At 44.0% G+C, this 21,643-nt stretch overlaps 1 protein-coding gene across 1 annotated transcript in view; it reads left to right on the plus strand.

Annotated features, from left to right (window-relative positions):
* Positions 1–21,643, plus strand: part of LOC120840957 (neprilysin-like) — a 160,647-nt gene that overhangs the window by 105,880 nt on the left and 33,124 nt on the right. The window contains exons 7-10 of the mRNA XM_040501452.1: positions 4,860–4,943; positions 8,392–8,594; positions 10,725–10,898; positions 11,632–11,718. Of these exons, the coding sequence (XP_040357386.1) occupies positions 4,860–4,943; positions 8,392–8,594; positions 10,725–10,898; positions 11,632–11,718 (548 nt within the window). The remainder of the gene's footprint in view (positions 1–4,859; positions 4,944–8,391; positions 8,595–10,724; positions 10,899–11,631; positions 11,719–21,643) is intronic.

The following is a 21,643-nucleotide window of genomic DNA, read 5'->3' on the forward strand; positions in this document are numbered from 1 at the left end:
GCAAACGCTCATGACACTTTCTGGTCTTACCAATGTTTCATACACTAATAAAAGAAGACACTCATCCTCAAAGATCAGCGTGTTAATTTTTACTGCGCCTGCATGAGATGAGGGTATTTTGTTCCGTCAAAAATAGTGGCTTAATTTTATCAATTAGAATTTACGGAGGTAGATGCCGCTTTTTCAATACCGGAATCAAACGCCAGTTGCAGTGTTGCAAGCACAGCTGCTCTCTGCCACTGAATAAGTTTTACCTTACCGTATGTGCAGAGCACACGGTGCTGGATATATTCTGGGATAGTGAAAAGGTACACTTATTCACTGCGTCCCAAAAGCAACAACGTGGTGACGACTGCATCCCGTGAAAGAGTTATTGAGAAACCATCTTTTTCCGCACTGGAGTACAACCCACTGAAAAAGGTTGCAGTCGTGATTTTCTGTGGCGACAATTCTTCGGCTCAATGGACGACAGGTCTTCAAAAATGTTCTTTATGGAAACAACTTCGAAGTGGTTTCTCAGGCTCCCAGCCCCCTGAACTCGCAGCCAGTGATACTTGGATGTTTTCGACGGTGAAAGACACGTACTCTTCGTGGTCAAGTGTTTTCAAAGCGCTCCGCGGTCGCCTCAGCAGTATCCCGGTGGTATTGACAAACCCTCAGGGAAGTCTTCACAGCGGCCATTGGGTCGTAGTACAGTGTTCTAGAGAGGTATAGGAAAAAAAGCGGTGGCCGCGCCGTGAGAATTTTCCGCGTTGACGGCGCGTGGAGGCGCTGCAGAAGAATCCCAGAGTCGAGGTGGAGCAAACCGCCGCCCAATTTCGAAGGGTTCAGCCTCATCGACCCAGAGCGCTCCGTCGCCGAAGACTCCCGCAACGGTTGGGTTCCAGCTTTTCGCCCTTTTCGCAACGAGAAACACGTGGGAATATGCCAAAAGAATTTTATTGTTACCATTGCTTCAGGATTGTGCGCTATCCCTCATTGACTATCGGCGTACGTCTTAGAATATACATATTAAAAAAAGTGCTAGTAACTCGTCTTTCGGCGACACCATGTTTCAAGTATGCGCCGAAAAAAAAAATCACTTCGGTAATTGCGATGCGAGCGATTCAATCCTAATATCATGAAGAATGTAATGTTCCTGTAAAGCATTTATGTATAACTTTTCTACCGCTATTCTGGTGCATAATTAGTTTTGGCAGAATTATGATTATGCGTGCTTTACCTTCCATCTGGTAAACAACTGCCGTCGTGGCACTTGACTCAAACCAAGGAGACCGCTTACATCTAGTTGGAGGACACCTCCTGCGGAGATTGACGGCAAGTTCGCATGGGTTCCGTTGTCAGGTTGCAAGAAGAAAAGCAGGCGAAGACTACTGCAGGCTTTCAGCGCTTTCGTCGAGTCCTCGTAGCAGGTATTGGAAACATGGCCCATAAACCACGTGACATTAATCGAGCAGTTGCAAGCACACTAAAATCTAGGCACACTATTTCGCGATTGCGACAAGTTGCGCCATCTTTCGACAAGAGTTCCAAACATGCCTGGCGGCGCGAATCAGTCCTCTCCACCAGCACTATTCAAATTTGTGAAGGTGTTGCTTTGATTTTTCATAACAACAGAGATATGCTTTGAAATTTTAAAAATGAATAATTACCTGCGACAGCTGACCACGTACAAAGGCAAATTTTAGTGGCTAATTTTATAATGACCAACATCGGAGTTAGAGAAACACTAATTGTGTAAAGGGAGATATTGCAAGCAAGGCGACTGGCAGCAGTCTTGGGTAGTAACGCGTTACTAGTAACGCGTTACTGTAACTTTGTTACTTTTTTAGTAACTTGTAACTGTAACGAGTTACTTTTTAAAAATGTAACTTGTAACTGTAGTGTTATTACTTTTTTTTAAGTAACGATGAAAGTAACGACGTTACTTTTGTCGTTACTTTCCGGTGTTTTATGAATAATATATCACTGAACGGGACGGTGCAATTTAGCTATTTCTTGCACTTTCCAAATCGTCTATTCCGACATTTCGAGTGTCAAGTTGGCCTTGCACAAAGTTGTGAAAACGTTCTTTCTCGCGAGTCACGACCCGAGTAAAGCCATGTGTAGATTTTATAAAATAAATAAATAAAAAATCTAGTTATCTTTACGCAGGCGCTTGTACTTTGTGACTGAACACTTACATCTTAGTGTCTTGAAACTCTATCTATGTTGTGTTTTTTTGTTTTGTTTTTTCTGTGCAAACGCTTTTTAATCGGGTGAATGAACCCTTAATCAACAATACACGTGGAGGGCACTGCGCATGTTTCGTATTTTGATTTGCGCCACTATCCTGGCGTGCAAACTTTCAAACACTAACTTGGAGAAGTAACTGCTGCTAAGCTACAATATGATGTAAAAGGCGTACTTTTTAATTTTATGCAATAAAACTTTGTGAAAGGCATTTTGTAGTTTTTTTGTCTAATTTTTTTGTGTTATAGAAAGGCAACTGAAAAGTAACGCCGTTACTTTTTAAAAGTAACAGTAACTGTAACGAGTTACTCTTTTGTTGCGGTACTACTGTAACGGTAACTTCGCTACTTTTTTCTGAAAGTAACTGTAACTGTAACGAATTACTTTTCAAAAGTAACTTACCCAAGACTGACTGGCAGCCGCCATGCCTATGCTTGTGCGGACAAGCCCGTGCAATTGCAAGCTTGCCAAAACTACGCTCACGCGCAAGCTGCACGTGCTTGCGCGCATGGGGCGCTTCTTTTTTCCTCACTATGGGTAGCACAGGTGCTATCCACGCGGTTATGTTTCAATTTTCATAGTGCATAGAAGCTTGGCATTGCACGTGCTCGTACCAGCAGAAAAAGTTGAAATGTCCTCACTCTGGGTTGTGAACAAGTTCCACCAGGCGGCGATATCGGAACTTCTCCTTGCGAATAGCAGTGATATAAGCTCCTTTATTCATGCAGCTAAAAAAAAAAAAGGCGGCAGGTATAGGTAGAGATAAGGGAGAGTGTTCGACGAGGTAATACACGCATATGACAATATGACAAAGGATGGAGGACCATTCACTCTCTGTAACATGCTGTATTGAAGTTGCACACACGCACACAAAAAACTACTGTGGTGCCCTTTGTGTGTGTGTGTGTGTGTTTCTAATGGTGCCGTTTTTTGTTGATTAGATATAAGGAAACGAGGCACACTGATTAGCGTTGATGAAGAAGATGAAACAATGACTATTAAAATACATCCATAGAGCAACAATGTAGTTTAATATGAAAAGGAAATGAGACTGAGCTGGAGAGATAAGGACACCGTTACGTCAAACGAGGTCTGACGTAACGATGTCCTTTGTTGCCTTTGTCCTTTGTTGTGTGGCTGACGAGGCTTGTTGAAAAGGCTGAAGAGTAGTAGTTCTCTTGAACCTCAAGCAAGCACGGAAAAATAAACAATTAATCGTACGCCGCATGCAGGTGATATAATGCACATGACTGGCAACTGAAGGAGTCTGCAGCAATTAATTAACGTGTTTGTACAGAAGGAGTCGAGTGACGTCTGGGTTTCTTCAAAATATTATACGTCTTCGTTCTTTCTTTTTTTTTTAATAAATAGTCTCACGGGCCTATATTGGTCTAGTTTATAAGTATGTATTTCCGCTAAACCGCACCGCAAAAACACACGTGCATTTATTCGAAAAGAAGCTGAAGGAGAGAAACTGAGAGCGTGAGTTGAGGGCGCGAAGCTCTGATTGGAAGGATCGACAAACGCCAGACCCCGTGTGAGGAGCAGATGACGCCTAACACCTTTGTTCGATCTAATGGAACGAAAAAGTGGGTAAGGAGACAATGGTAGGTTGCCTTTATTTCGCTATCCTACCGATCAGTGCTCGGAGCTCTGACTACTTGGCCCTTACGCTCCCATCTCTTCCTATCCCGCAGTTGCTCTCCGTATACGCCAGGAAGCAGCAATCCCATGCAGCGAACGCAGAGGATGAATCGTGTCATTTGTTCCTCTTCTGCTTCTCCCGCAGTAAAACAACTTTCAAGAAGCCCTGGCAGGAAACATCTGGTGTCTTCAAGTTTTAAAAGTCATTTTATGCGTTTGTGGTTTGGTTGAATCAAGATAATATTAATAGGAAACATTTTTTTAATTAGTACTTTTTTTCTTTTCTCTGTCAGACCTCATCTCTATAAAAAAAAATAATAATAACGATATTCCGGATCTTGAATAGGTATTCACGGGGATGCCGATGTGTCGCACCTTGTTCCAGGTTGGAGAGGTTATGAAAGGCAGAGACGTTTACATGTCATAATAAACTGAATTTACGAATTTACAATCACGGGACAAATTTAAGTGGTGATGCTGAAAGCGCCCGTTCGTTGGCCTTATCTGCTAGTGCGCTAGCTGCCGATTAGTGCCACTAAATAAGCTACGCTTCAGAGTAACGACACTTGGCCATATTGTGTCTTAAAATCATGGTTGCCAGTTATCTGAAGCTTTATCTGAAATCACAGGAAACGCCTTTCCGCCCTCCCCAAATGTTTAAACAGTTCGTAACAGAGCAAAGCAATATTGCGTGACCTTCTTAACAACGAATCTAAATCTGAGGAAGTCGCACTTTTGAATCATGACGATCGGCAGTTGCGTCTGCTCTGCATATACGAGCCAAAATGGCGGCGCCCACAACAATGCCGGGGAACGGAGTGCCGATACTCTAAGCGCATCTCACTTAGTGACTCTACTACCGATCTTCTATTCACGTGACACGAGAGAACCTGCTCTCGGTGGCTCGGGGAATGCTTGTCGTGACGCTACAAGGGTCCATTTCTCACGCATAAATGGAGGCTAATAGTTTGTCTTTCTTTCAGAACTCCTGGAGTCTCCAATCGACAGCACAGACAGCAACGCCACGATCAACGCTAAGAACCTCTACGCATCTTGCCTGAATGAGAGTTTGTATTGCGATTCAGTTATATATATATATATACCTTTCATCCGAACTGTAACTTAGAGGGCGCGCTTTATATGAAACGTGCATAGTTTCTTTTAAGAAAGCTTCATAAATGGTGTTTGTCACACCGGAGTCTTTTAATAAGCTACCGGTCGAGAAGTTTCTCCGTAACGGAGAAGTTTCTTGACCAGCAGCTATAAACGGTATGGGAGAGCTTGGTAAGAGGCCACGCGTTGAGCTAGCGTGGACAAAGGGGCCAGGAGCCGCCAATCTAGCCGGGACCGCTGGAAGTCTGGCAACCAGAAAGTGGGATCGGAATTTCAAATCCACTTTGAACAAGCCACCAATTAGCGGTGAAATGTTTCGGTGGCGCCCTCGTTTGGTTACCTTTCGTGACGTCATTACCCTGTGAACAACAATTTCGATGGTGTTTGTAATGGGCATGGTGGAAGCCTGAAATCATTGCGCTTCCAAAACAACACTGCCCACACCGTCAAAATTGAAGTTCTTGCATTCCTTTTATTTCCGTCGATGAGAAATCCTTTGTTGACGTCATAGTCAGCATTCGGCCAATTGGGATGGGCCTACCACAGCGACGCTTTCGATCGCTCACGTCGCTAATAGACGAGTGCAAGCTTAGCGTCCCGACTGCTGCCCCATGGGTATCAACACGCGTAGCGTGCGCATGAACGTGGCCTTGACAGGCTTGCAATAGCATGTGCTTGCCCGCACGAGCAGAGACATGGCGGCGGCCAGATGCCCTGCTTGCAATGGTCTATACACCTCGGTGACGCTTCATCGCACGGACAGTGTTACTTTTTGATAGAGGCGTCTACAGATCTCTACACTCAGTCGATTGATCAAACTTTCTTTTCAAGCTGCTACTAGCTCTAATATAATATCACCCTGTATTCCTTCTCCTTGCCTCAAAAATGAATTCTTCTCAATACCGCTATCACCGTCGAAATTCAGAACCGCGACTAGCGGCATCAAGTAGAGGCAATGCGAACCCGTACATTCAGTTGCCTGACTCGTTTTTTCTCTAAAAACATTGTTTTCTTCGATAAAAAACGTAAGAAGCGTATTTGTAAGTCATGTTGTTAGAGATCACTAAGAAAGCAGACGAAAAAGGTGAGCGAGTCACTAGCGGCAGGTTTGCAGAATGCCTTTATTTATCACTTTTTTACCGCTATTCTGGTGCATAATTATTTTGGTAGAATAATGATTGCACGTCCTTTACTTTCTATCTGGTCGACAACCGCCCCTGTGGCACTTCACAACAGAGGGAGTAACTTAAACCAAGCAGAGCGCTTGCACCTAATTGGAGGACACCTTTTGCGGAGATTGACTGCAAGTTCGCGTGGGTTCCGTTGTCGCGCTGCAAGAAGAAAAGCAGGCGGACACTCCTGCAGGTGTTCATCGCTTTCGTCAACTCCTCGTAGGTGGTATCGGAAACATAGCTCATAAACCACGTGACGCCGATTGAGCAGGTGCAAGCACACTAAAATCTCGGCACACTCTTTCGCAATTGCGGCAAGTTTCGCCATCTTTCGACAGGTGTTCCAAACATGCCTGTCGGCGCGAATCGATCCTCTCCACCAGCACCATTCAAAGTTGTGAAGATGTTGCTTTAATTTCTCATAACAAGAAAGATATCCTTTGAAATTTTATAAGCTAATATTTTAACAAACAAACTTAACAAAATGTTGTTCCGCGAGAAATTGCTTTTCCAAAACTACTTGGCATCGCGAATATTTGAGGTGGCTCGCTGAGATAGGGGCAACAAAACAAACACGCCACCTCTGGAACTGTGGCGCCTCTGGCGGCAGTGTTTGACCCTGTACCAAAAGTTTGGCCGAAGTTTCGAGGCCAGCAGCGTATTGAAGGAATCCGGTAACACCAACGAATGACGAATTGTATAACCCTATACCTATATTTTGAATTATTTTCTGTAAAATATCTCATTCATAATGTCATTCAGCTACTTACTCTACATTCTAAGAAATGCCTGCGCGTTTACTTATCCACCAAACACTCAAAGAGCCAATCTCTGTGATCTACGAAATCAGTTCAGCGATTGATGAAACGGATCCATGAAAAGCATCATGCTTGCATTGCGCAATGCCAAAGCGCAGACTTTATTTTGAGGTCTAAACAGATGTTCCGCCTCATCATTCGGTGAACCGATTTCGTAGATTGCAGAGATTGGCTCTTCACGTGTTTTGCGGGTAAGTAGAGTGTAAGATACAGAGCAAGTATCCATCCAAAATTTGAAAATATTCTTGAAAAAAAGAACGTAAAAACAAATCTAGGAGATGAGTCCAAAAGCAAAAATGATGAAGGGGCAAATGATACTTTGGGCTTCACCGCTTTGCACGCGGGTGTTGAGAGAAGTGGCTGGCCAGAAGGGTTATCTCGGTTAATTAGGTGAACTCGGAAGTTTGAGGTGGGCGCTTGATATGTCTTCTGCCTAGTCTTTACATTTATTACTTGGTAGTTACTATGACTTACACGAAGCACGTTTATGTCTTTAGCTTCGAACCCGTCCACTACGTTGGAAAGCAAATTTAAAATGATCAAACGTAGTACAGGGTACACCGAACGTACACAGAACACCGAACTGTGGCTCATCCCGCGGGAGTGCTATCCCGGTGGTCACCGAACAAGAAATGCTCCATGACGTAGGGAACAGCCCGAGCAGGAAAGTCCGCCCTCTCAAATCGAAATCGCAGCCGGAAAAAAAAATGGTTTGCTCTTTATGTTTATACAGCCTTGATGGAGATGCGCCTCAACGGGTAATCGGTCTCTTAGCTGTAGATGAGAAATTTAGCCAGTGCAGTACAACCGCTAACCTGGGGTTTTTAACGTGCATCACGCAGTAGTGAGAATCGGACACGAACGCGTGCCGGTACGAAACTCACCCAGATCGAAACCAGGATGTTCCCAGCGCAAGCTTTCGCTCCACGCTCCGATCCGAGACGCGTTAGCCCACTCGGAACGCCGACGAGGCATTTTTAGCAGCCACCTATGCATCGGAGTTCAGGAGGACGGCAAAAAGCGTACATCGCCCGGCTTCGAAAATTCCCCGCGTTGTCCCCGGTTCAGCCGCGATTTCGGCATTGAACGAGCAGCCTTCCCTTCTTGGGCCCTTCCATTAAGCGCCACGTCATGGAACAGTTCTTTGGCTGCCACCGGATTGCGTAGTGCTCCCGCGAGAAAAGACCCCGTTCGTGTGCTCTTGATACGAAAAGAAACTGAGGGAAAGAAGGAGCGAAGAGTGTGCGAACACGTCGGAGCTCGAGCTCTGATTGAGTTATCGCACACTCTCACCTCCTACTCTCTTTCAGCTTCTCTCCGTGCAGGTTCGGTGAGCGCCGTAAGGTCGTTCCCAGCTGCCTTCTCTTTCTGTCATGACTTTCCCCAAACGCTGACTCGACGCTGTTTCTCAGCCGTGATCGAGGCTCGTCGCGAGAAACCCCTGCTGAAGCTCCTGGACAGCCTGGGCTCCTGGCCCGTGATCACTCCCAACTGGACCGGCGACGACTTCGACTGGCTAAACCTGACCGCGGTGATGCGGCGGCACAGCAACGACATCCTCTTCGGCCAGTGGGTGGGCGCCGACAGCAAGAACTCCACCGTGAATGTGATCCACGTGAGTACCGTGACTACGACGCTTCGACATATACTCACGTGACGGAAATAATAAAAAGGCCATGCACTTGGGCCAGAGTACTCAGTTTTACAGTAATTCCGACCGCCGCCGACGGTATGCGAGATCTGACGGAGCTAATCAAGCGGTGTCAAAACCGAATCCTCATGGCGCTCCTTGTCTTTGTTCATTCGCTATCTTCTGTAAAAACAAAAACCCGCAGAAAACTACAAAAAGAAATACAAGATTACGGCACCTTCACTGTGCGTGATTTCTTTTAGCCGGTGATTACAAGTGTACAAAGACGACGAGCGCGGTAACAATGCACATTTTTGCCGCTGCATGATTGGAAACATCGGATGCTAATGTTGGCCTGCGGTCGGACATAATGTAGAATTGTGTATTGGCGACGTGAGCGATCGAAAGCGTCGCTGTGGTCGGCCCACCCTAAATGGCCGAAGGCTGACTATGACGTCAGCGAAGGATGTCTCATCAACGGAAATAAGAGGAATGTACGAACTTCCATTTTGACGCTGTTGGCAGTGTTGCTTTGAGAGCGCTATGATTTCGGTCTTCCACCATGCCCATTACAAACACCATCGAACTGTTGTTTACAAGGTAATGACGTCACGAAAGGTAACCAAACCAGGGCGCCACCGAAATATCTCGCCGCTAATAGGTGGTCATACATTATAGCAAATAAAAGGGCTAAAAAAAAAAAACACTGACAAGTCTAGAATAATTATGATGTCTGGTGTGCGCTCTTGTGGTGTTCGTAACTTTTCTACTTACTCGTCGTTTTTTTTGTTGTTGTTTTTTTTTGGCGCTTTTTATTTTTTACAGTGACACGACGAGGGAAGGCTGAATGAGGGGGGGGGGGGGGCGTATTATTTTTAGGAGCAAATTATTAATTGCAAAATGTTACCCCGACGCTCGGATCCGTGAAGAAACTGCAGGCACACTGGTTTGATCACGCCAAATTATAGCGATTTATGAGTATTGCGGCCTACGGCGCAACTCACAATGAAACAAAGGGGAAGGTTGTTTTTCTACAACGCCGCAATTGAAGTTAAACCTATTGCATCGTTTTCTTTTTTTGCTTTGCTTTTTTTATAGCGGATCTGTTAAAGGCTAGTTTCCCCATTTTCGTGTCCGTGGACAAATAAATCTCGACACAACCCTTTGGACAGCAACCGCCATCTATTAATGACGGCGGCAACCAGACAACCGGCTTTCCGGTTGTCTGGTTGTCGCTTTCGTTTATAGATGGCGGCACATAGTACAGCTCCGCTGCTCTTCCTTCACCCTGCAGAGTGGAAAGGCCTAAAAGTTTTTTTCTTTCTCTCTAAAAAGGTTTTTTCATTATTATTATTACGTCGGCTTTAATTTGTTTTCCTCGACAACCAAATACTTATATTTCAAAATTCTTAAGTTGAAAAACTAAAGTTATTTACAGTTTAATAAATGCGGGGTGTGATAAATCCCGACCTTTCTCTAGCTCAGCAGCCATTGAAATTAGACAACCGCTCTAAAAAAAAAAACCTGTGCGTCTACTTTCCCGCACAACACTGGGAGAGCCAATCACCGCAAACTTACGGAGGCAGCTCAGCGAATTACGATGCCGAAACATATGTTTAGGCCAAGAAACGCAGTCTGAGTTGTGACATTGAGCAATGCAAAACGTCCCGCTTGCATTGCTTAATGTCACAACTCAGACTGCGTTATTTGGTCTCAACATATGTTTTGGCATCGTCATTCGCTGAGCTTCCTCCGTAAGATGCGGGGATTGGCTCTCCGAGTACTATGCGGCAAGTAGACACACGGACTTTTCTTAGAGTGTAGAACGAATAAAGCGAGAAGCATAAACATATAAGGCAACACTCGGTGTTTCTCCAGCTGCCAGCGTCTGAATCCTATTACAATCACTATGTGCTTTGTGTTTTCTATCGCCTCTTTTCTTTTCACGTAGTGAAGCGCTAAGGCTGAATTTAACTTCGTTAACCATTAACAAAGTTAATATGTAAAAATATTAAAAAATTAATAACTAGAAATGTTGATTTTTACAAACTCCCGGATGGTGCAAGTATGAGATTGAGAACTGGTGCGGTGAACATTAGCTCCCCCTCATTCCAGTTGGACCAGGCGGAGACGGGGCTACCGAGCCGGGACTACTACATCCGGGGAACGCAGCAGGTGGAGGCCTACTTCCGGTTCATGGTGAGCATAGCCCAGCTGTTGGGAGCCGAGAGAAGCTTCGCCAGCCAGGAGATGGAGGACGTCCTCAACCTTGAGGCCAGGCTCATCAACGTGAGTTCTGGGGCGCCTCCTTTAATCCCCGTCTTTCTGTTTCGCATATTCGCCGCCAGGCCGCGCGAACTTTTGCTGCGCTTTGCTAGAGGAAGTAAGCGTTGACTGCTTTGGAAGCCGGACCTGGAAAATACCCTTAGGAGCGGAACAGACGTAGTCAATGTGAGCTCCTGCACGACCAACACAGACGCGCCAGTAATAGAAAGGGCCGCGCTTGCAGTGTGTGCAGGTAACAAAAACGAGACTGGAACACTGGTGGCTTATTCTTGAAAGTAGTAGATAATACTTTTAAGTTTTATTTTAGAACCTCAGCCGGGACACAAAGTTTTTTTTTTTTTTTTATCTTACCCGATACGAAGTGAAAAGCCGCCTCGTCATCGTCATCATCGTCATCATTATCATCATCATCGTCGTTAATGTGGCGTTGTATACAAGTTGCCAAATATCCCACAATTTGGGAACAGCGCGCAGAATACTGAGACCAGTCGGAAGAAGTAGAGTAGGACCGCCTGCCTCCTCCGCTTAGTGTCAGTCCTTTGAGCGCTATTTCCAAACCGGCAATAACAAATCCTTCTAGTTAAGGGCGAAAGGTATGACCAAGACATGGCGGAGAACATGCAACATTTTTGAAGTCATGTTGTTTTTGTTTTTTTTATTAAAAAAGGTAGGAGAAAGCGCACTACGGTGTTCCATCTTCAAACTGAAGTCTTGAATAGCCGCATTTTTACGACAGCTGACAGTCCCAAACGAACTGAGACGAAACTTCACGGCGATGTACAACAAATGGACTGTGGAGGAGCTACAAGAGCGCATTCCCCTGGTGAGTGATATTTCACGCACGTCACTTGGCGTGCACGGTCAATTCTAAGCTTGCGAATTGTTTTAGAACGTACGAGCCGCAGATTGCCGTCTCGACCTCGACGCAACGTGATCATGAACGACCAATGATCAAAGGAGATTCTGTTTGCGCGACAAGAGAAACATAAACGACGTTTCCCAACTTTTTTTATTCAGCACGCTTCGCGATCCACTAAAAATGGCTTGAACGAAAACATCACTAAACCCGACGCTTTGTGCCTTCTTTTTTTATTATTATTAATCCACACAAAATGGCATTAGTTTAACGATGTAAATACCGTAGTAATAATAGTACACATCCTTGAAAGCGACTGGCGTCCGACGTGGTTTTTGCGTGTAAGCCCGCGCAGTCAAGGTAGCCATGATTGATATATGCCCATGATATAAACTTGGTTTCACCGTAAGTGCGAGAAAAATAGTAAGCTGGGCATGGATTAAAAGTTTTAACCCGATTAATCGCCACCACTTAATCGAACAATCCGCCTTGTTAATGCGAAATATTTTATAATCAATCAATCTCTCTCTCTCTCTCTCTCTCTCTCTCTATATATATATATATATATATACATACATATATACATACATATATACATACATATACGTGCTTCATTCATATCAAAATTGTATATTGCGCTGTTTATTAAAACCCCAAAAGGCAAAAAAAAAACTATATATATATATATATAGTTTTTTTTTTTTTGCCTTTTGGGGTTTTAATAAACAGCGCAATATACAATTTTGATATGAATGAAGCACGATGTGTGGTTGAGAACAGTTCATAGACACTTGCTTTCACAGAATATTACTTGAGCTACACGAGGCAAAGGAGTTCGTTGATATTCTCCGGCAAGAGGGACCTCTTTTGATTGTTCACACTAGTCTTTGTTGAACTAAACGAACACTTGCATGGCATTGAAGGGGCCGGGATACGTGTAACCGTCTGCACTTGTCAGGAGTTACAGGCCCTGCCCTTGCAGTTTAGTATAGAATAAAATTTTACCTAAAGTTTGCCTTTTATACAAATGTACTTGTCCGCGCCCGCGTACTGAAAACGTGTTATTTTTTACTTTCTTTTTGTTCGTTAAAGTTTTACCAATTAACGGGGCTTTAATTGATTGATCGGTAGGTTAATCGATTTATTGCCCGCCCCAAATAATAGTAGTAAGCATCTTTATTCTACCCACGAGGGTTGAAATGCACTAAAAAGGTAGGGTGACCAGACGTCCCGTTTTGGCCGGGACAGTCCTGTTTTTGAGGTCCGCTTCTGCCGTCCCGTCTTTTTGTGCCCATAAGGAATCATAAGGAATCATGTCCCGTTATCGGAGGAGTGCATAGTTTCGAAATTGGCACCAAGCCAGTTGAAGCAAACCGAAACGATGCCTACTTATTACAGTATATTTTACAAAAATAACCCTAGGTACTTTAATATTTTAGTTAAGCTAGCACGTGCACCTCGACCGGAAATGGCTGTACGCACGACGCGAAACTTGGTGGGGCTCGTAAAGAACGAATAATTACAAAGAACTTAAATTCGAAATAAAAAAGGTAGCGTAGCATAGTGGAAAGGTGCCTGCTTCATACGCATTGAACCAACCAGGTTCAATCCACAATGTGTGCGTACATTTGTTTTTGAACATTTTTGTTGTCGAGAATTTGGCGATATTTACGTTTCATTTTTACAATTAACACTGAAAAAAAAAAACTAATGTTGTCGACGAAACTTTGCTGACCTAAATAGTATGGGACTTCCTTTCCGGCGGATTGGGTTTGCTTGGGTTGCTTGTTGTACGGTGAGGCCAACTGGGTTAATAGTTTTGCATTGAGCAGCCGCATACTGTTGCCGTGAAGCGGCGTGAACTCAGGCGGGGGAAATTTACCCAGAGAGGAAAATTTAGTGCAATACGTTGACGTTTTGAAGAAACATCAGTTATTTCATTAACTTTTTTTCTCCCAACCTCAATCTCTAATACAACCCCCCCCCCCCTCCCCCCCCCCCCCCCCCCCCCCCCCCCCCCCCCCCCCGGTTGGGATGCCCCGTTTTCCACATTGAGGAATATGGTCACCTTATAGAAAGGTCGAAGACCTCCATAAGTAAGTCTGAAATAAAAATAAAATATTAATATTATTATGTTTCCAAACTAACTACATGCTTGATTCACAATAGTCACTGATAGGATGAGAGTGGCATGGCATATCTATCGAATGTCTGGCCTCCAGCACCCAGCCATTGCCTTCCACTGTGCATTGGTCGCGCGTGCACGCTCGAGGTTCACGAAACTCTGAAGCGCCATCAAAGCTATTGGCCTCGAGATCGACCTAGAGGTGGCGCTACGGTCCCGCTATCATCATCATCAAAGCGGGGATAGGAGAACGGCTGCCCCATAGGCTCTCCACGGTCACGCGCGAGACGGCGTAGATTCTTGCGTTTATTTTGTCGCATACTGTCGTTGGGAAAACAATTTTAGCGGAAAAGGATGCAGTACTGTTCGGTGCTTCAGTGAAGATCGAATCTTGTAGTCAGCGTGCCGCCCAAATTTTTATAATCGCTTCTGTGGGTGCGCGGTCTGCTCTAGGCAGACGTTGGAAAGCATGGAACACCACGACTGAACTGCTATATATATATTTATTTAGCCGGAATATTTATGAAATAAATATTCCGGCTGAACTGGAATATTTATGTTAAATATTTGTTTCTTTTAAAATGGATGTATCGGTCCATCAACGCGGGAATTTAAAAAAAAAAATAATAAATTCCATCCCAGATAACATAATACTGGTACTGTGGGCTGTGAAATCGCAGCTTCTATGCTTTTTTTTTTAACGTCTAGCTTTTGCAGTAATATAAATATTTAGAATGAAAATAAGTTAGCGCTGTATTGGAAATTATCATGCTATTGAGTTCCTCTGTCCTTTTACTGTGCCATAGTGTGGGTAAATGTTTTGGAGTCTGAACAAATCAACTGCGTTGCGATGAGGAGAGAGTGCCTCTTCTAGTTAAGATCTGCAAACTGCACGGTTGGCAGGACAACTGAAACAAGTGGAACAAACTGTTCTAATATATCTGCCGTAACTGTAATAAACGAGTGTAACCGAGCAATGCAACAATGTTCCTATAATTAAATGCTTTTATTTATTTTTTATTTATTTATTTACCCTAAGGGCCCTTTCGGGCATTACATAGGGGGGAATTTTTAACACTAATATGAGAAGCAATACAAACAATGAGCAAATAGCCGTAACACACGGCGAGCAACGAAAAGAAAAAAAAAAAATAATAATAAAAGATAAAAGCCACGAAGCTACAATTCAAAGTTGTCATGGCAAAGCAAAGCATACAGAGTGATAATGACTTAGACTTTTTCTAAGATAAAAGAAATCAAGAAGCCTAAAAATGTTTGGTAATCTTGCATGACTGCAATGTTACTTGGTAATGCGTTCCATTCATTTATTGCAAGGTTCAGCGGGGAGTATTTGTATAAGTTAGTACGTGCAAATACTGAATTTACTTTGTTAGGATGATCAAAGCGGGGAAAAATGCGAGTAGCGGACATAATGTGCGTTTGACGGAAAGATGATGAACTATGGTAGATTTTATGAAATAACGAAAAACGTGCGATTCGCCTTCTGGTCGCGAGGGGCATTAAATCTAATGATTCTTTGATACGGGTGATGCTACTAGTAGGAGAGTAATCGCGTGCTATAAACCGGGCTGCTTTATTTTGTAGTGACTCCAGACTGTTAATTAAGAAAGCATGGTGTGGATTCCATATCACTGAGGTGTATTCCAGTTTGCTTCTTACAAGAGATGTATATGCCATAAGTTTCGTGTTAGTGTCAGCCAGAAATAAGTGCCTTCTCAAGAAACCTAATATTTTAGAAGCATCACTTAAAGTTATTTCAATGTGGAGGTTCCATGAGAGGTTAGGTGTTAAATGAATTCCTAGATATTTATATGATTGAACCCTTTCAATATCTGTATTGTTAATTTTATAAGTATGTTCGGTTATCTGTTTTTTTGTAGTGAAAGTCATGCATTTAGTTTTCTTTGTGTTAATCTGCATTTGCCAATGAGAACACCACCTTGAAAGTTTCTCGAGGTCAGCTTGAAGTAAAGCACTGTCAGAGGGAGAGGTTATGGTCCGATAAATGACGCAGTCGTCTGCGAAAAGCCGAATGGTAGAAGTAATGTTGGTATGAATGTCGTTAATATAAAGGAGAAAGAGTAAAGGCCCGAGGACAGAGCCCTGAGGAACACCAGATTTAACGGAGACAGGAGGAGAGACAATGTTATCTATAACAACACACTGGTATCTATTTGAAAGAAAGCCTGAAATCCATTTAACGATGCCTGCTTCTATCTTTGCTCCTCTTAGTTTATGTATTAGTCGTTTGTGAGGGACACGGTCGAAAGCTTTTGAAAAGTCAATAAATACTGCATCAGTGCTGAGGGATGAGTGAATACTAGAATGAAGGTCAGTAACTAGTTCAAAAAGTTGAAGTTCACAGGAGCGTCCTCGTTGAAATCCATGCTGATTTTGAAAAAGAAGATTGTTAGTCACTAGGTGATTCATTATCTGAGAATATATAATATGTTCAAGCAATTTACAAGATACGCAAGTTAACGAAATAGGCCTGTAGTTTGTGAGAGAACTAGGGTTACCGGATTTAAAGATGGGCACAACATGGGCTAGTTTCCAGTCGTCTGGTAACGTGCAAGTTGATAGTGACTGTTCGAAAAGCGCTGCTAGGAGGACGCTGGAACAATCTTTAGTTAGTTTAAGTAGTTTAGTACTTATTCCATCTGGACCAGGGCTCGAATTAGTGGGAAGACGGTCTATTGCACAGGCAACACCCTCACTCGTAATAGCGAAAGGGTTCATTTGAGCGGTCACTGTAGCCATTGGCATATTAATATCGGTTAGAGTCATCTCATCTGTGAATACGCTAGCAAAAAATGAATTGAACGCCTCAGCCGTTTCTAAGGGGTTTAAAACAGTTCCCGCTTCTGACTGGATAGAAGGTGCTGCATTTTTGGCTTTTGGGTTTACCACACTCCAAAATTTTTTAGGATTAGAATGCAAGACGTTGTACAAATCATGGTTAAAAAATTTAGCTTTTGTTTTCTTGATTTCTTTTTTACACCATCTTGAGTGCTCGCGATAAGACTCCCAGTCACCATCAAGATCCGAGTGTTTGGCTTTTGAGAAAAGTCGTTTCTTTTTATTAATGCAACGTCTCACATTTGTCGTAAACCAAGGATTACTGGCACATGGCAAAATAGTAATTTTCGGGATACAAAGTTCAGCCACCTCATTTATTTTATTACGAAAGGCCACCCAGTTTTCATTCACAGACCGGTTGTTCAAAGTTTGCAAAAAATCAAAAGAATAATTAGACAACAAATGAAACATTGATTGAAGGTCGGCCCTTCCATAGTCAAAAATATGTTTCTTTAAAACTTCCCGCCTCTGAACAGGAGCAGCAAAAACACAATGCACCATTTTATGGTCACTGATATATTCTAAGACCTTGACATCAATAGCTTCTGGGTGGGTTGTTAAAACTAAGTCTAGAACAGAGTTAATACGCGTTGGCTCCTTCACAACTTGGCGTAGCTGGAAGGCTTCCATAACATCAAGGAACCTCTTGCACTCCTGTTTATTTCCACAACAGTTATCTACCTCTTGTGTCGACCAGTTGATACCAGGCAGATTAAAATCACCAGTAAGCATGACTGGGGAGTTTGGAAATTTGGTATGTACTTGTTCAAGGCTAGCATTTAACTTATCTACAAAGTCAGATGATGAGTCGGGCGGGCGATAACACACTCCAATCAAACAAGGTTTAAAGTTGAGCCGTACAGTCACCCACAAGATTTCAAGATAACTGGGAATATCAACTAAAGAAGAAGTTAATTCACTTTTAACAGCAATGATAACACCCCCGCCTCGAGATTCAGTCCTGTCTTTTCTATAAATTCGGAACGATGCTGATATGCTGAGTTCACGGTCTGTAACTTCTTTAGAAAGCCACGTTTCAGTACCCACCACTACATCGGCTGAACAGGCCTCAATACTGGAAGACAAATTATCTTGCTTGGGAAGTAAACTTCGAAAATTCGCCAAGATCAGAGAAAGCTGATCCCGAGGTCTTCTTTTGCATTTGTTGTTTTTGTTATCGCCCAGTCAAGCTCTAGTTTCGGCGGGCAGGGCCCTAGGGCTTTCTACCACACAGTCACTGTCCGAGTCGTACCGATAGAAGGAATTATTTATGAGTATTTTGTCGTAGTAAAGCCTAAACTTACTAGTCCCGAATCTTTGTCTTGCAAAGTCGCGTAGTTTTTTTCTTACTAATTGCATTTTTGGTGAGAAGTCCTCCTCTATCCATACACCAGGGGGCGCAGCGTCCTTTAGTTTATGCGCGTTCTTAATTACTTCATCTTTGCATTTAAAATTCAAGAATTTTACGATGATTGGTCTATTAAAACCAGGTTTCCGCATGCCCAGTCGATGTGCGCGCTCAATTTCGCCAACATTCACGTGTAGGCTGGAAGAAAGAAACGTTTTCACGATACGTTCGGAATCCGCCCAGTTCTCACGTTCGTTTTCTGGGAGTCCTTTAATTATGAGGTTATTGCGTCTCATTCGGTTATTCAGCTCATCTGACAAGACTTCACATTCACGCTGTCTTCGAGATATGGTATTTACTTCAGTTCTTACTTCTCGAATTGCGGCATTCACGGTAACCAGGTCTTCCCTCAACTTTGCAATCTCATTCATAGATTCTTCAAGATTTGAAACACGGCTGTTAATATCACTGATGCCTGCGTTGATTTCGTTTAGTTTGTGTGTTGTTTCTTTCTGGTACAGTTTGTTTGATTCTACAGATTCCTTCACAGCTGCCAATATCTGATCCAGCTTATCGGGACCGGGGTTTGTTTCCACGTCACCAGCACAGATTAACAGCTGTGCAACACACAGACACATCAACAAAATTTTGGCATCCGGGCACCATGTCTGCATGTATAATGCTAAGTGATGAAAGCGTGGTCTATTATTTGTCTTTGTAGTTGTACGAGAAAAGAACCGGCCAATTCGAATGCGGTAAGTTGACAAGTCGTCACCCATTCTAACTTACGACACAGAAACACACTACTGGGATTTGCAACCGTAACAACAGAAATCACAAAGTTTCGTAGTTAGGAGGGAGTGACAGCTTACCTATAACAGAACGCAACAAGAACTGTAAATACTTCAGAAGAACGGTCGCAAATCCCGCTGTGGTTGTGGTTGTCGCTCCTTTTATGCTGATGTTGCGGTGTCGCCTCAGTCGCCGTCCGTGGCACGTGTAGTCGATTTTGCTCCAGGGGGGAGGCACACACGGCTTGCTGGGTCGCCAATCTTCGGTTCCAACAGCGGATGACGCGGCGAAGATATCCAGGATCGGCGTACGGCGCTATAACAGAACGCAACAAGAACTGTAAATACTTCAGAAGAACGGTCGCAAATCCCGCTGTGGTTGTGGTCTCGGTAGTGTGGGTTCACCCGCTCCTATTTTCTTGGTGAGGGCCGCGGATGTCAAGATGCTAATACTATAAATTTCTGGCTAAATAATCTTGTATTCAAACACGGTAGACTTTGCAACCCAAACAAACGACGCGCACCACGACACAGACAGCATCGGCCGCAGTGATACTCTTTTACTCGTGAGGGCTAGCGACCTTCACGAGACTTTCCGATCACCCTCCGCCCTCACCTAACATATATCGGGACTGGGCAGTTTATCGATTAACTTTAGTTAATCGATGAACTGCCCAGTCCCGATAATGCTGTAAAAATAATGCTTTAATTGCAATTTTTTTTTTTTTTTTTTTTTGCCGGTTAATTGGAGTTTTGTGCTGGAGGAAGTCAACAAGGAGTAAATTATGCCTGCTTTAATATTTTTGACGACTTTACTTCTTTTGTGACACAGGCTTGCACGGTAAACCACTTCAACGTGCTTGTCACTTCGTCGAGGGTGATTATACTGTTTAAATCATAATTTAAAAAAAAACTTCATTTTAAATGGCTTCCCGTGTTTATATTGATGTAGGACTCACAACGTGAAGTTTAGAATGGGAATGCAATATGCCATTTAAGACATAGTAAAACCAGTAAAAAAAATGTGTAGTTCTAACGTCTTTCACGCAATATGACGGGGGAAATTTAACGTACGGATTTATTGATTGATTAGCCTATTGAATGATAGCGATCAGTCGGGTTAATTTTCTAATCAAACCACAGGCCCACTCAACATTCAATGCTTTACGAAAGCCACGGTTTGTGCGAGATAACAAAAACACGTGGGACCAACACACTAAGATTATGGAAGCTTCCGAGTTAATAATAATCGCTTTGCTGAATTTCTACGCATGGCAAACGATACAACACAACCTTTAGTAAGAAGAAACAGAAACAAAAACATAAAACATTTAATAAGGAATGTCAAGCTCAGCCTGAAACGGGCTTGCGTCGTCGAAATTCCATGCTTCTGAGCGTGCGCCCGTAGCAGACGACGCACGGCGGTATCCCCGCTTTCGCGCGTTTCCAATTTTGGCCGCACGGTGGCGGCACGGTTCGATCTCGAGGCGAATACGCCTCGCAAGTGGGCTCCTTTTCGTCTTCTGCGCATGAGAAAGGAAGTAGCGGTGACGTCAGAACGCCGAGCCCTGATTGGCTGATCGCGACCCCCTATCTCAGCGTCGTCTGCTCCTTTGCAACGGCGTCTGCTCGCAACATCGTCTGCGTCTTCTTACCTTTCCTGCGACTTTCGAAGCGAACTCGACTTCGCCTTTAAGAGAGGGCAGACGAAATAACTCGAGCGGTACGTTGTTTTTGTTTAACAACTAGCAGACGCGCATCAAGGAGGGAAGTCAAAGGACTCATTGGCGAGGTGTCCCGAGGCGCCGAGGTTTGTTTGCTAAGAACCGAGAGGTGAGCGTGTTAGTGTCCGCGAGTTCCCTCCCAAATACTTTTTCCCTCCATTCGTGTGCGGCGAGACCCCTCACTCTTTAACGGCGTCGGCGGGTTGGCGCAGTTAACGTCGTCTGCTTTACGTCTGCTAGTCAAAGCGATGGCCGCTTTACCTTTCCTGCGTCTGTCGGAGATTCACCGCTTTTTCACCGGCGAGAGTCACCGTTGCCTCGGGAAACAAGGAGATAACAAGAGGAAGAAATTGACCACTTAATCTAAAATTCAGGTCAGCGATCAAAGTATAATACGGGAAGGGTTCACAAGGGTCGCGCGGGCACATTCGATTCAGCACGCCAGCCGTTCGTGGACAGACGGTCGCCGAGTCGCGGAGTGCCTGCTAGGCCTAACTGCCCAGCTCATTTGGTCGCGTTCAGTGGAATCCTGGCCGTTGGAGCTTTTCCCGGGTGTTTGTGGATCCAGCGTTCTTGTTCGTCGAGGTCTGTTTCAAGTACTTTTTACTTTTTTCTTGCTGCTTGAAGTCGGGACGTGTCAGAAGCGCACGTAGAAAAATAAATGTCCGTGGGTCGTCGCGGCCGCGACGCTGTCGGCCATGCTGATTTGATTGTAAGAAGTGCGTAAGACAGCTTCGGAGCTGTCGTAGGATTTCGTCGTAACCTGCGCAAAACTTACAAAAATTTCGTTTCGTTAATACGAATTTGTTCTTAAGTTTTCTCTTACGCACATTTTTGGCGTAGGATCGTTTCGTGAATATGGCCTCTGCGCTTCCGAAAGTCGCAGGAAAGGTAAGGCAGACGCAGACGACGTTGCGAGCAGACGACGTTGCAAAGGAGCAGACGACGCTCAGATAGGGGGTCGCGATCAGCCAATCAGGGCTCGGCGTTCTGACGTCACCGCTACCCCCTGCGCAAGAAGCAG

This window comes from Ixodes scapularis, unplaced genomic scaffold, assembly GCF_016920785.2.
Source record: "Ixodes scapularis isolate PalLabHiFi unplaced genomic scaffold, ASM1692078v2 PGA_scaffold1__304_contigs__length_218370807, whole genome shotgun sequence".
Classification (NCBI taxonomy): Eukaryota; Metazoa; Arthropoda; class Arachnida; order Ixodida; family Ixodidae; genus Ixodes; species Ixodes scapularis.